This window comes from Gallinula chloropus (genome assembly GCF_964237585.1).
Source record: "Gallinula chloropus genome assembly, chromosome: 14".
Taxonomy (NCBI): domain Eukaryota; kingdom Metazoa; phylum Chordata; class Aves; order Gruiformes; family Rallidae; genus Gallinula; species Gallinula chloropus.
This window is the reverse complement of record NC_140099.1, coordinates 10,712,331-10,724,650: the sequence shown is the minus strand read 5'-3', so window position 1 is coordinate 10,724,650 and position 12,320 is coordinate 10,712,331. Positions and strand designations below refer to the sequence as shown.

Here is a 12,320-nt window from a genome sequence, read left to right as displayed (position 1 = left end):
GGTGTGCCCAGTATTTTCCCTGCACCCAGAGATTCCTCCAAAGAGGACTGCCTTGGCATTGCCTGCTGAGGGAGGCCGGGAAGTCGGGAACAGGCGATCTACGGGGACGTGAGTGACACTGTTGTTACCGCGTGGCTTCATGGAATTAATGCATCCAGACACTCTAAATCATTTGCCGTACTTTGAAAAGAATTGCACTTGCTAGCTGGACTCTAAGCAGGATCTCCAAGCTCCCTGGCTGCCTACCACACCAAAATACAGTGGACAAACTCCTTAATTCCATAAAGGCACTGTCACAAAACCACCAGCGCTCCTACTTCAGCGTGGTGACATCATTAGAGCATATGTGCCTCATGCAAACAATACTCTCATGCCCAATATTAAAATGAATGCACATGCTAACTACTTTCTGCCTGTCAGATGTCTCAAAACTGTACCCATTAATAGTGAAAAAGACTCTGTTACTAAAAATCATTTCCAAGGCCTAAAAGAACAGAACCACGGATGGCGGTTCATGGGGTTTGGCTGGGGCTGGGTCCAGGCAGCACTTATTTGTTCTCTTGCTTTTACATTGCACTGCAGAGCCAAGGTAAGGAGGGATCTCAAAGATCTGTAAGTTGCCAACCTGTTATCTTCCCTATTTTTCCCATCCTGCAGTATCAAAAGGAGGCAGAGAAAGGGGAAAGAGGGAACAGTTTGATGCCAGGCCAAAGCTCTGCATGTGAAACCTCCCCTCTGCAGTCAGTTTCTGCACAGATCGATTACGGGGCGGTTAAGGTGAGCAGTGCCAGTGCCTTCACTGCAGAGGTGCTCCTGGGTGTGCTGCCTGCCTCTGCACCCCACTGCAGCCACCACCGGCCCTTGCGTCCACCTGGGGGGCCACCCATCTCTGGGACAAGCTGAGCTGCCCGTGGGTCACAGCTCCCGGCGCCCAGGCACAGGAAGCCGCCCGCGAGCGTGCTGCAGCGTGCCAAGCGCGCCCTTCTCCGCGCGGTCGCTGCTGTCTTGAAGGCACATCCAGAAAGAGCTCAGCCTAGCTGGGGAGCGAGCACAAAGAAGTGACTCGCTCTTCAGGGTGTTGGCCCAAAGCAGGCCTGAAAATAATGTCCCTTCAATCAACACCCACATGTCACATTTACTGTAACATCAACATGCTTAACGGAAATAGCTCAGATCACACGCTCTCTGGCTGGGTTATCGCCGAGATCGGTGTCAGGATCCTCGCTGCACAAAGACTAACGCTGCTCAAAGCGGGCGACACGGCTCCTTGCTGTCGAAGTTTATCAATAACCTGTTTCCAGAGCCTCCCCGCAGCTCCCTGCAGCTGCAAGGTGCACAGTTGAGCTTATGCCTACACATTGCATCAGCATCACACTCAGCGGTACTAGGCACCGCTTATCTGAGGATGTTTTAATATCTCTGAGGGCTGAAAACCAGTTGTTTGCAGTGTTTTTTGGGGTTTTTTTTTAATCCTAACTGAGAGTCGGAGGCCGAGTTGGCCGAAAGAGGCAGCTTGATGGGGAAGTCCCAGACACGGCGGGGCCCGCGGCTCTACCTCCCTTCCCCAGCGCCTCGCAGGCGTGCGCGAAGCGCAGGAGGGCGGCCGGGGCAGCGGCGAACCTCTCCCCCCCGGCGCAGCTGCCGAGCCGCAGCACGGCCGCCGGACGGGCAGCACGACGCGACGGGTTGGCCACCGACACCTGTCCGCAGCGGCAGGACGGAGCCCACCGCCCCGGCACCGCCTGCCGAGCCACCCCTCACCCCTGCTCCCTCCACCGTTGGGTACCGACCGGCGGCGAGGGGAGCGGGACCCGGCGGCGGAGGGAGGGTGCGGGGAATAACCCGTTCCTCTCCGGCACTGAGAGAGCCCCGCGCACCGCCGTGAGTTAGAGAGCTGTCCTGCGACGTCAGGCGCCTGCTGCAGAAGTAGCCCGAGTCTCTGAGACTGCAGTTCAGCCCCGTCTACACACACCTGAGACGGAGCAAGCCCGAGCACCGCCACAAAAGAGCCGGGCGAGGCATCGGGGTTTAGGGAAAAGAAGAAGGAAAACACCCCAGTAACCACGCCGGACCCAACAGAACAAAAGCCAAGAACCTCCAAAGGTCCGCACGAATCTCCGACACTTGTCAGATGTTATTTCGTCAGAAACTAGGTACAGTCTTAAAGAAGGGAGTGGCGAGTCTCCTTTTAAGTAAACTACACGTCCATAAAGAAAATATTTACTGCTTTCGAGAGCGTAAAATGCATAGGCTCGTCTATAGACTGCAGAAGCTGTAAATCTCCACAGATAAAATGGGATGTGATGATGTGACATAAAAACATTCTTTGTTCCTCAGTGCATGCGTTTGTTTTATTTAAAAGTAAACGACAACCAAGGAGAGAAAGGAGCGCTCGTGCCACAAAGGGAGAAGTATTTGGGAACAGGCTTTTAAACTGGCGTAGAAAGGGATGCTGGAAGCACAGATTCTTACCCAAGGATTTAAAAGCCATGATCAAAATTAAGTAATTAGTTTTGCACATGCTTTAAACACACAGCAGCTCTGTTGCTCTCTGAAACATCAGGCTCAAAAGAGGCTGCGTTTGTCAATTGTGTACGGCACACTGTTGCTCATATACAATTTTCTTAAGCCTCTTTTTTTTTTCCCCCTCTCATTGAAGCATACTCATTATAACATTCAGCGAATTTATGGCTTCTTCCAGTGGCTTAGTAAAAGGGGTCATAAAAAAGTTAAGTAAACCAGTGTGTTTTTTTCCCTCTCCCTTAACTTTGGATTCCTTTTTTACACTGTGCTGTCTAGTGCTTAGTCTTTGGAAAGTACCTTGGGCATATCCAGCACACACACAAATTATCAGCTGCTCCAGGAAAAAAAAAAAAAAAAAGAAAAAGGAATTTCTTGCACTGAGGCAACTACACAAAAGACTTGCGTATGTCAAAAATACAGAACTAAGTCCCTGTGAATGCTGCACCATTAATCAAATCCCCGATCTGGTGTCAGTTTTGCCAGTAAAATGATGATATTCTTCTAACCCCCTTCTACTGGCGCGTGCCTGCAACGCATGAAGTGTGTCCCTCTGCTTTAATTTGTTTTCGAATAGCCTGCTTTAGGCATTTTTTATATATCCTTTGGAAAAAAAATATGGGGGGAAAAAAAAAAAAAAGAAGCTGCTACTTAAAGCTCCAGCAAGGGTCTACAGTACCGAGGAAGCAACAGCTCTTCGGGAGGGCAGACAGTGAGTAAATTTAGCTGATGTTCAGGAGCTGAACACACAGCTGTCTCTGAGGCTGCAACCGTGGGTGCCGAGGAACGGTGCACGGCCTGCCCAAAAACATTTTAAGAAAGTAAATAAACACGAAAGAGGAACGTGCTGTAGTAAGAGCGGCTGAATGAATCACACATTTATCAATGCACGCAGTTATTGATGTCTTTTTCCTCCCTCGTTAAAAAGATACATATACATAAATGCATCTATAGCCACTGCTGATGCTACACTGAGGACTTCTGTGGTATCACTAACTTTAAAGCAGGCAGTAACCCCCAGCCCCCCGTTTATTTTTCTCTGTGCTTTCTCTGAAGGCTTCGGAGGGGAGACAAAATTCAACCGACAACTGCAACATCACCCTGGAGAAACCGAACTGCAACCAGAAAGAAGGAAATGCTCTGGCAAGGCGGCAGAGAACCATTTTGGGGTAGCAGGTCTCTGAGGGGACAACTTTCCATGGGGCTTTGTCCTGTGGGAGTGGGATGGGTGGGAGGCAGAGGGGGGAGCGGGAAGAAGGGGACTATGCGTGTGCGTGTGCTGGGTGGGCAGAGGCGGTGGGGAGGAGGAGAGGAGGTGTGTTGTTTCTCTTGGTAAAAGTTAACAGTCATGGAATGGAAGGAAAGCCACAATCAGTGAAGTTTGAGGTTTTGGGAGGGGACAAGGAAAGGTTTTCCCCATGGCTGGGGAATACTAGCATCAGCAGCAGCCCGGGCACTGTGCTCTTCAGCTTACCGGTCTGTTAAATGAGCTGGCTGCTGTCTATATGCTTCCAACTATCTCGATTCAAACATTAAATGAAGTAGAGAAATCATCAGATAAATTGCTGGCCCTCTCTACCCAAGAGTGAAGGGTTTTTGTACAGCTGATGACAGCCCTGATCTTTTGTCTGACCTAATTTACTTCTCTTTCAGGTTAGAATAAAGCACACTTTCCTGCCACAGGATAACCTCCATCCACATATTGCACCCTAAAAATAAGAAGATACTCGTGCTGTGTTAACAACACCACAATTTGATGAATTTCTCAAGTTGGGTGAAATAAAGACCCACTGATCAAAGCTTCCCGTGTGGATGCCACGAAATTATATGTTTGGGCTAGAAAGCGTCCCGCTCAAGTCCATCCACGGCATGCAAGCTGACTGCAGCAGAGAACAGCGCGAGCCCAGCAGAGCAGCCTGTCAGCTGCTCCGCAGCAACTTCTACAATGACAGGCACGATTTTGTGGTTATTTCTCTAGGAAAAAAAAAGCTGCTTATTTTCATTTGCAGGAACTGCAGATATTTTGCTGTGAGAACCAGAGGATCAAAGTATGACAAACTATCTAATCCTCTCGGCTGGGGTACATGTGGCTTTCGGACATGTAACCGGTGCCAAATTATGTACGTGTATCTCTGCTTTATCACTGTACGCACCTTCTCCTAGAACTCCAGCTTCCTCGCTCTGTGTTTTTACATCCCCTGGAACAGACAAACGGTCTCGGTGGGGTTTTCCCCACACACACACACACACCACGCACAGAGACTCACCCGCGTACAGGTGTCTTTACCCCGATCGCTGTCTGACAACAGCAAATTGAGAATTTAGAAGCTGTACATTGACAATAAAAAGGCACCGATTAAAAACTAATTTTAATTAAAAACTCCTGCCCGCCCAAGTCAATTAATCAGCTGCGATCTTGCTAAAAATAGATTTGTCTCGCCCGCAGCCCCTCTCAGCTAGCGCTACATAGATCTTCGCATGAAAATCAATACTACAACTTTACAGTGAAAACATTTTGCAGCAAACGTCAACTGTCTGAGCCGTGGCTGCTCTTTCCGAGGGTAGGGCAGAGCATCCCGGCAGCCGCGCCGGCGGGGCCGGAGCCGGCCCGGCCATGATACAGGCTATGAGCTCCCCCTAGTCGTCAACACCCGTCACTTGCAGCCGGGGGCACCAAGGCAGGCTTGCGAGGCAAGTCAAAAAGCCAGCAAAGTTTATTTTGGAATGTGTTTTCCATCAACAAACAACAAAAAGCGAGAAGCAATCCAGGTAGGAAATGTGGAAGAGAAGCAAAAGTGTTGTGCGAGGCGTTTTTTTTTAAGGGCAAGGATTTTACTAAGCGGCAAGCCCAGCCCTGGGAAGAGCCGCTGAAGAGATGTCAGCCCAAGTCGGTAACTGATATCAATAATTTGTACCACTTCTACGAGCGCACACTCCTCTAAGTCATAATTATTGTCAAATATGCCACAAGACAACCCTTTGTTCTGCGGAGAAACATACATTTTGCGCAAGACAAGGGCTCCAACCGCTCCTATTAAAGGCAGCCAGGTTGTAAAATCTTCAAGACTTTTATTTCTCAATATTTAAATAAGCCTGACAAAATATGCTCTGCATCTGCCGACTAGCAAAAAAATGCAAAATGATTTCTCACCCGCTGTACATCTATTTAAGCCACTGAGCACATCGACCAAAAAGGACAGAACAACCTAGATCCACAATCTAGTTAATCTGCACCAGCTTTAGAAAAATGTTTTAAAAGACCAGGAACTATGAAAATGTGGCAGTATTTTATTTTTTTTTAATCTTAGAAGTTCAATACAAATATATTCAAATGAAAGGCAACCTGGAAGTTGACAGCACACAACCCTTTTATTTTTTCCTGTCCTGTTTAAAGCCAACACACATAACATCTTTCAAAAGCACATTAAGCTTTTCTCTGCACAGGTAAGAAAAGTCAGCCATCTCCAAAATAATAATAATTTCCTCTCTAATTCTTCAGCCACAATGTTCATTCTCTTTGAATTAGAGTTGATCACATTCGTGTGAGGCTTTCTCTTCAGGTAAAAAATGAATTATTTGCACTAAATCTAAAAGCATTGTAGGAGAGGCTACTTGAAGCCATTTGCAGAACTTTGACATGCAAAAAATTGCTGGCTCTATTTTTATTAGGATTTTTAATGATTATGTACAAATACAAAGCGATAAAAGAAATTATTACTATTCCTAGGGAACCTGTTGACCAGGTATTGAAGAGAGCCTCCTTGAGAAACCTGGCTGTCTACCTGGAAGTGCGTGATTTTACTCTGCCTTTCTCCCCCAGTCTTTGCTGCTGCTCTACAGAAATGTTCTTCCCTTGCTGCCTTCTGCAAAACTGCTATCAGCGAGCTTTTCACATGCTCTCGCCTTTCAGATTTCCTTCAAATGCAAAATGCAGGGCTAGTTTGAAAACAGATTTCTCAAGTTAAAAAAAGAAGATCTTATGCTGGAAAATCAGCAATTTGAATCAAACCAAAATAACGTTTCTTTGCCCGGAGCAGCTCAACAGCTCAGCCTCCCCTTCTCTACACAATCACCTCCTTTGCTTTGTCCACCCATTTACGTGAGCTCAGCTACCAAGCTTGTCCTGTCCACCACCACCAAGGAAAGGTCCAGGGCTGCTCTTCTCTCTCCATGTGCTTCCCCTCTTTTTGTCCCGCGGGTGCCTCCATTACAAGGCTGCCTGGGTGAGCTTGGCAAGGACAAACAGGCCACTCCGTTTTGCAGTCTTAAAGACCACTGTGCTAATGAGACGCTGCAACTCTGGAGCACAACTACGTTGCAGGCTCTCTGCTTTTTGTGTTTGTTTGTTTTTCTTACACTCAGGATCTAAACGTTTCTCTGAACACCAAGAGCATGAAACCCAATAAACTCCAGCTGAGCAGTGTCAGGAAACCTTTCTCTCTCTCTCTCTCTCTCTCCCCATCTCTCTCCCAACCTCTTTCCTTGCCTGGCACAGACCTCCCATCCATCCTGAAATGCAACTCTCCTGACAGATGCCAAAAAGGGAGAGAGAGAGGGGGGAGTGGAAAAAAAAAAGCCCAAGCTAAGCATGACATAAATGCAACATTTCAGAAAACAGTATCAATTCCTCCCGGCTTTGGGGGCTTGTCTTGGGGTTGCCTTTATTTTGTTGAAAGTGTTTTGCTTTTCCGTTCCTTTGCCCGCTACTTTCCAAACTCCCCCTTACAGAGGACACTCTCCCTTGGCTGCTTTTCCCCCACGAATGACACCTTCCCGAGGAGCGCAGGGGTTGCGAAACCCCCCTCCTGCAAGCCTGCAGCTGAGGCTCAGCGCCTCTGCGCTGAAATGCCTGCGCTTCCTGCTCCCCCCAGCCCCAACCCCAGCCCCAGCCGCAGCCCCCACCGGCTCCCACCCCCTCCTCCCCTGGATACCTTCGTTTTTTTCTGCCACTGTTCAGTATGCAGCCTGATTTCTCCGCCAGCTTCCTCAGGATGGAGAGACAGATAAATACAAGAGGGGAGGGAGGGAAGCTGCGTACCGCTCTGCTCTCCATTCCTCCCCAGCCTCCCCGCTAAACCCGTCGTACACGCAGCTCCTCGCCACCTTTTAATGCTCTCCTGCCTCATTATTTACTTTCAAGTAAAGCGATCAGAAAAGGAGATCAAATTGGAAGAACAAACCTACCTGGCTCTCTTCTCCACCCCACCCCCCCACACACCCCCCACCCCCCACCCCAGCAGCAACAGCAGCGAGAAAAGAAATGTTTCACCCCTTTAAACAAATTCAGACGTGCGCAACAAACCAGATTTCCAGCACACCCCCTTTCAACACCCCATATCCCCTCGCAACTGAGACAGAAAAGAAGTGGGAGAAATTGCACAGGGCGATTTAGAGAGGTTACATTGTTGATGCTTTTTCTTAAAAAAAAAAAGGGGGGGGGGCGGGTTAAGAAGCCACCATCATAAAAAGGGAAACATATTTTCCAAACCGGATGGTTAAAAAACCAAAAATGCAATTAACTAAGGGGAGGGAGTTGAGGAGAGGGGGAATCCACCTTTTATGGTGATGCAAATCTGGCTCCAAAATAACAGTGAATTAAAAACAACCCCCCCAGAAGAGCTGAATACCAGATGCATCTTCATTTGTGTTCCACCAGCTGATGGGGAGGGGGGATGGGGGGTGGAGGAACGGGTTAAAAAATAAAGGCGCACACCAGAAGAAAAAAATAAAAAGAGCAAAAGAAATTGAAAATTCGGAACCCAAACCGTCCCCCCACAACCCTCCGCTACAAAAAGAAAAAAATCTCACAGGAGGTGGAAAAATTATATACACATATATATCTCCATTCCCAAGGAAATCTTACAAACAGAAATTTATCACCGGTAACAAAGAAAGAGAGGAGCTCGCAAGCACCAAATGCTCCTGGCAGATGGCTCCTATTCTTGGCTTTCAGGGGAGGGGAGAGAAGCCGGGGGAATATTTTATTTATTTATTTAAATTCTTTAAAATCTCAACATAAATATTCGGATCCGCCGCGGCTCAAGCTCAGCCCCGGGCTGGCTCCGTGCGCCGCCGCCCCCCGCAGTACAGCAACTTGCGGACTCGGGGTTTTTTTTGGGGGGGGGCGAAGGATGTGTCCGGACAGCCTCCCCGAAGGGGTACGGAACCCCATTCCGGCCTCCAATCCCCCACCCCCCACCCCGTATCCCCCAAACCTCCCCAGTGCGCGCCGAGAATTTTGCACCAGCCCCCCTAAACTGGTCGAACGCTTTAGGAGGGAAATAGGGACCCTCCCGCCTCTCCCCCCACCCCCACCTCCACCTCCGTGCGCCGGTGGCGGCGGAGCGGCGGGGAGCGCAGGGACCCCGCGCCCCGGAAGGCGCTCCCCCCACACACCCCCCCGCGGCACGAGCCCCGCGGGGACGGGAACGGCGGAGCGGGGCGCCCGGCGCGGAGACCTGCCCCCGACTCTGCCTGCAGGCGCTCGCCCTTCTTCCGGGGCTTCAAGGGTGGGAACGGGAGGAGGGGGGATGCTGGGAGGGGGGGGCTCCTTCTCCCCTCCCGCTTTATCTTTTCCTTCCTTTTTTTTTTTGGCGGGGGGCGGGGGGGGGGGGGGTGGGGAGGGAAGGGGGTATGTGTGTGTTTTCATTTCACAATGGGAGCTTCAGCAAAGCGTAGCCTCCGCTCCTGCCCCGGCAACCCGAGCCGGTGCCGGTGCCGCTGCCCGGTCCGCATTTCGTGCCCTGCAGCCCCGTCCCTTGTCTCGGCTCTCTTCGCGCCTCCCGCCACAGTCAGACACCCCCACCCGCCCCCGGCCCCTCTGCAACCTGCCCTGCCTCTAGCCCCCACCGAGCTGAGCTTGCCTTCTCCCCCCCCGCGCTTTGGAGGAGAGTTCTCCCGCCCGCCGGCGATGCACCTGGGCAGGGAACAGCCTGCCCGTCTACCTGCCCCGCGTCCCCGCGCCGGGGGGCTTGGCGCCCGCCGCTGCCGGCCCGCTCTCCCCCGTCCGGCCCACAGCCTCCATGTGCTTCCCGTTAAGTCCCCCCGCGGCCGCTCCGCTTCTCCCCCCTCGCTGCCCACCTTGATCCCCCCCCCCTCCTTCCCCCTCCGCACGGCTGTCACGCCGGGGCAAGGCGCCCGGCCAACTTTTCCCACCGTTCCGCGCTGGCCCCGGAGAGGGAACTCGGAGCGGGGCCAGGGAGGACGAGCGACGGAGCCCCGGCGGAGTGACCCGGCCCGGCGTGGCGCGACCCGCTCCGCCGCCCCCCGCACACGCACCCGCTCCCCGGGGGAGCCCCGCGCCGCCCCACGCCGCGCCGCGCTCTCCCCGCCGGCAGCGCCTTCCCCGCTCCACGCCGCCTGCCTGCCCGCCTCACCTCCGCACCGCTGCAAAAACGCACAGCAAACTTCGGGCTTCTCCCCCCCTCCACCCCCAGCCCATCCCCCCTAGCCACACACCCCCCTCCCCTCTTTAATTCCCTTCTCCTCTCCCTCTCTCTGAAGTCATTTACCAGCTTTGGTTGCTCCTGGAGTCTTCCCCCCCCCCCCCCCCCCCCCCCCCAAATCGCTTCCTCCCCTTCCCTAATTTTGCTCCTCGATTTCGGCTCGGTCTGGTTTCAAGTTCAAACTTACGTGTGATAATCTCTCTTTGTGACAAGTGCTGCGGGTTTCCCTGCTTGCGACGGGACATTGCCCTGGCATTTACACTGGCATCGCCTGGAGAGCTGCACTGGTTTGGGGGGATGTGTTGGGGGGACGGTCCTCCTCCTCCTCCTCTTTTTTTTTTTCCTCTTCTTCTTCTTTATCGAGTTCTTCTTCTTTCAAAAAAAAAAAAAAAGGAAAAAAAAAAGCCTCCTTTTTGTTGCTGCTGTGGTGCACTGGATGGGATCCCCTCTCAATTAAAAATCATCATCATCATCATCAGGAAAAGCTCTTTCTCGCTCTTTTTTTTTCCTCTCTCTTTCACACACTGTCTTTTCTCCACTGCTTCTGCCACTTGGACTTCCAGATCTCTTCTTGAACTTAGGAGGATATGCACCGCCAGTGACACTTTTCTCTTTTCCTCTTTCCAGAGTGCTTGGCAAATTGGCAAGTGCGCTTTTCCACCAGGAGGGTAAAAAAGAAAAAGAAAAAAAAAAAGGCAAAAAAAAGCAGTAATATAAAAAAAAAAAGTACTAGAATTGGGATTGCCCACACACACAAAAATTGCCAAAAAAAAAAAAAATGTTTTTCAGAGATTGACCCTTGCTGGGTAGATCTATAGAGAGAATTTTTTTGAAAAGGGGTAGCCAAAACTGTGTCTCCTCTTTCCCAGTTCAAGTGGCACTGCTTTGCCCTGGTGCTTTTGGATTGCCAGTGCTCCTGCACCACTTTGCACTCTTCCCCCCTCGCCTGGCACTGGGACTGGAAGGAAGGAAGCCCCCAGTGCAGCTGGGCTGGTGCTGGCTATTACTATTATATATTGCAATGTGAAGATGGCGGAGTCCTGGTTCTCTGGGAGCGCTCTGTCTCTCTATGGCTGGGGCTGCCTCTGTACAATGGGATAAAATTCAAGTTCAAGTGCGGACGTGACGTTTAATCTGCACTAGAGACAAAAAGACCCAGAGAGTAGGAGCACTGGGGGCGACTAGCGGTGGCTTTTTAACACTGTACCCTGCAAGAGAACAAGAAACGCCACTCGCACACACCGCACACACCCGCACTCGCGCACACACACACACACACACTCGCACACAAACTAAAGCACATGCAGGGCTCGGGAGCCGCTCCGGGCTTTGTGCAGCGCTGCTTCCTCGGGTACGCAGAGTGCCGGCAGCGAGGGAAAGTGGGGAGCGGGGACGAATAAATCCGCATCCTCACGCACGGCCAAAGTTCCCTGAGCCCGGCGCCGGCCGCAGAGGGGGGGTGCTCGGGCGGGGGTAGCGGGGGGGCCCAGCCCGGCCCGGCCGAGTTCGGGGCGGGGGCGGCTGCCGGGGGCCGCGCTGCGCCGGGCTCCGCGGCCGGCGGCCGAGGGAGGCGCGGGCGGCGGGAGGCTGCGGCGCGCTGCCCGCCGGTGCCGCCGCCTCGCCGTTACTCATTGCGGCGGCCGGTCTCCGCCGTCCGGGCTCGGCGCTGGGTCGTGCTCCCCGCCGTCCGTGCCCGGGAGCGGCAGCTCCCGAGGGGTCTCGGGCTGCTCTTCCCTCCAGGCGCCGCCGCAGCTCCTCGGCGGCGAGCACGTTCCCCGTTCCCCCTCGCATTTCTTTCGAACAGTTTTACAACAACACAAATATCTGTGTGGGTTGGGGAGAGGGTTTGGTTTTTTTTTTTTTTTCCCTTCTCCCTCCTCTCTCCCTACCCGAAGTGTGATGGTAGCGGGACACGCGCGCACACATTCCCGATCCGCACACGCACACACGCTCCGACCTTCTTCTCCCACCCACTCCCCCCTTCCCTTAAAATCCTGGCAGAGAGGATTTTTCCTTGGAGGAATTAAGTCTCATCCACGAATCGAGAGACACCAAGTTCCCAGGGACCGCATCTCAGTGCACTTTTCCTCATATTTCACACGCAGGTAAATGCCCACAACTGCGTGCGCTTCTAACTTAGGCGATCCTTGGAAACCAACTTTTTCCCCTCTACCTCCGCTCGCCCAGCACATCTCCTGTGGTTTTTTTTCTTTCTTTTTTTTTTTAATCTCTCTGCCCAGACAAGGAAATTGTTCGGTGCAAACAGCTTTTCAGCACCAGGTCTGGACAGGGCGAGGGGAATGGAGAGAGGGGGAGGGCTGGGGGGTTGAAGGCAGATGGAGCAGAAACCTAAGA

The 12,320-nt window shown here is 52.1% G+C and overlaps 1 protein-coding gene across 4 annotated transcripts in view; it reads right to left on the bottom strand.

The window, feature by feature from the left end:
- BCL11B (BCL11 transcription factor B) overlaps nt 1-10,210 on the bottom strand; it is a gene marked incomplete at both ends in the record, with an annotated part of 90,131 nt that extends 79,921 nt beyond the window's left edge. For all 4 annotated transcript variants that reach the window (XM_084270550.1, XM_084270552.1, XM_084270551.1 and 1 more), the window contains one exon: nt 10,153-10,210. In XM_084270550.1, coding sequence (XP_084126676.1) covers nt 10,153-10,210 — 58 coding nt within the window. The remainder of the gene's footprint in view (nt 1-10,152) is intronic.
- Nucleotides 10,211-12,320: the final 2,110 nt, after the last annotated feature.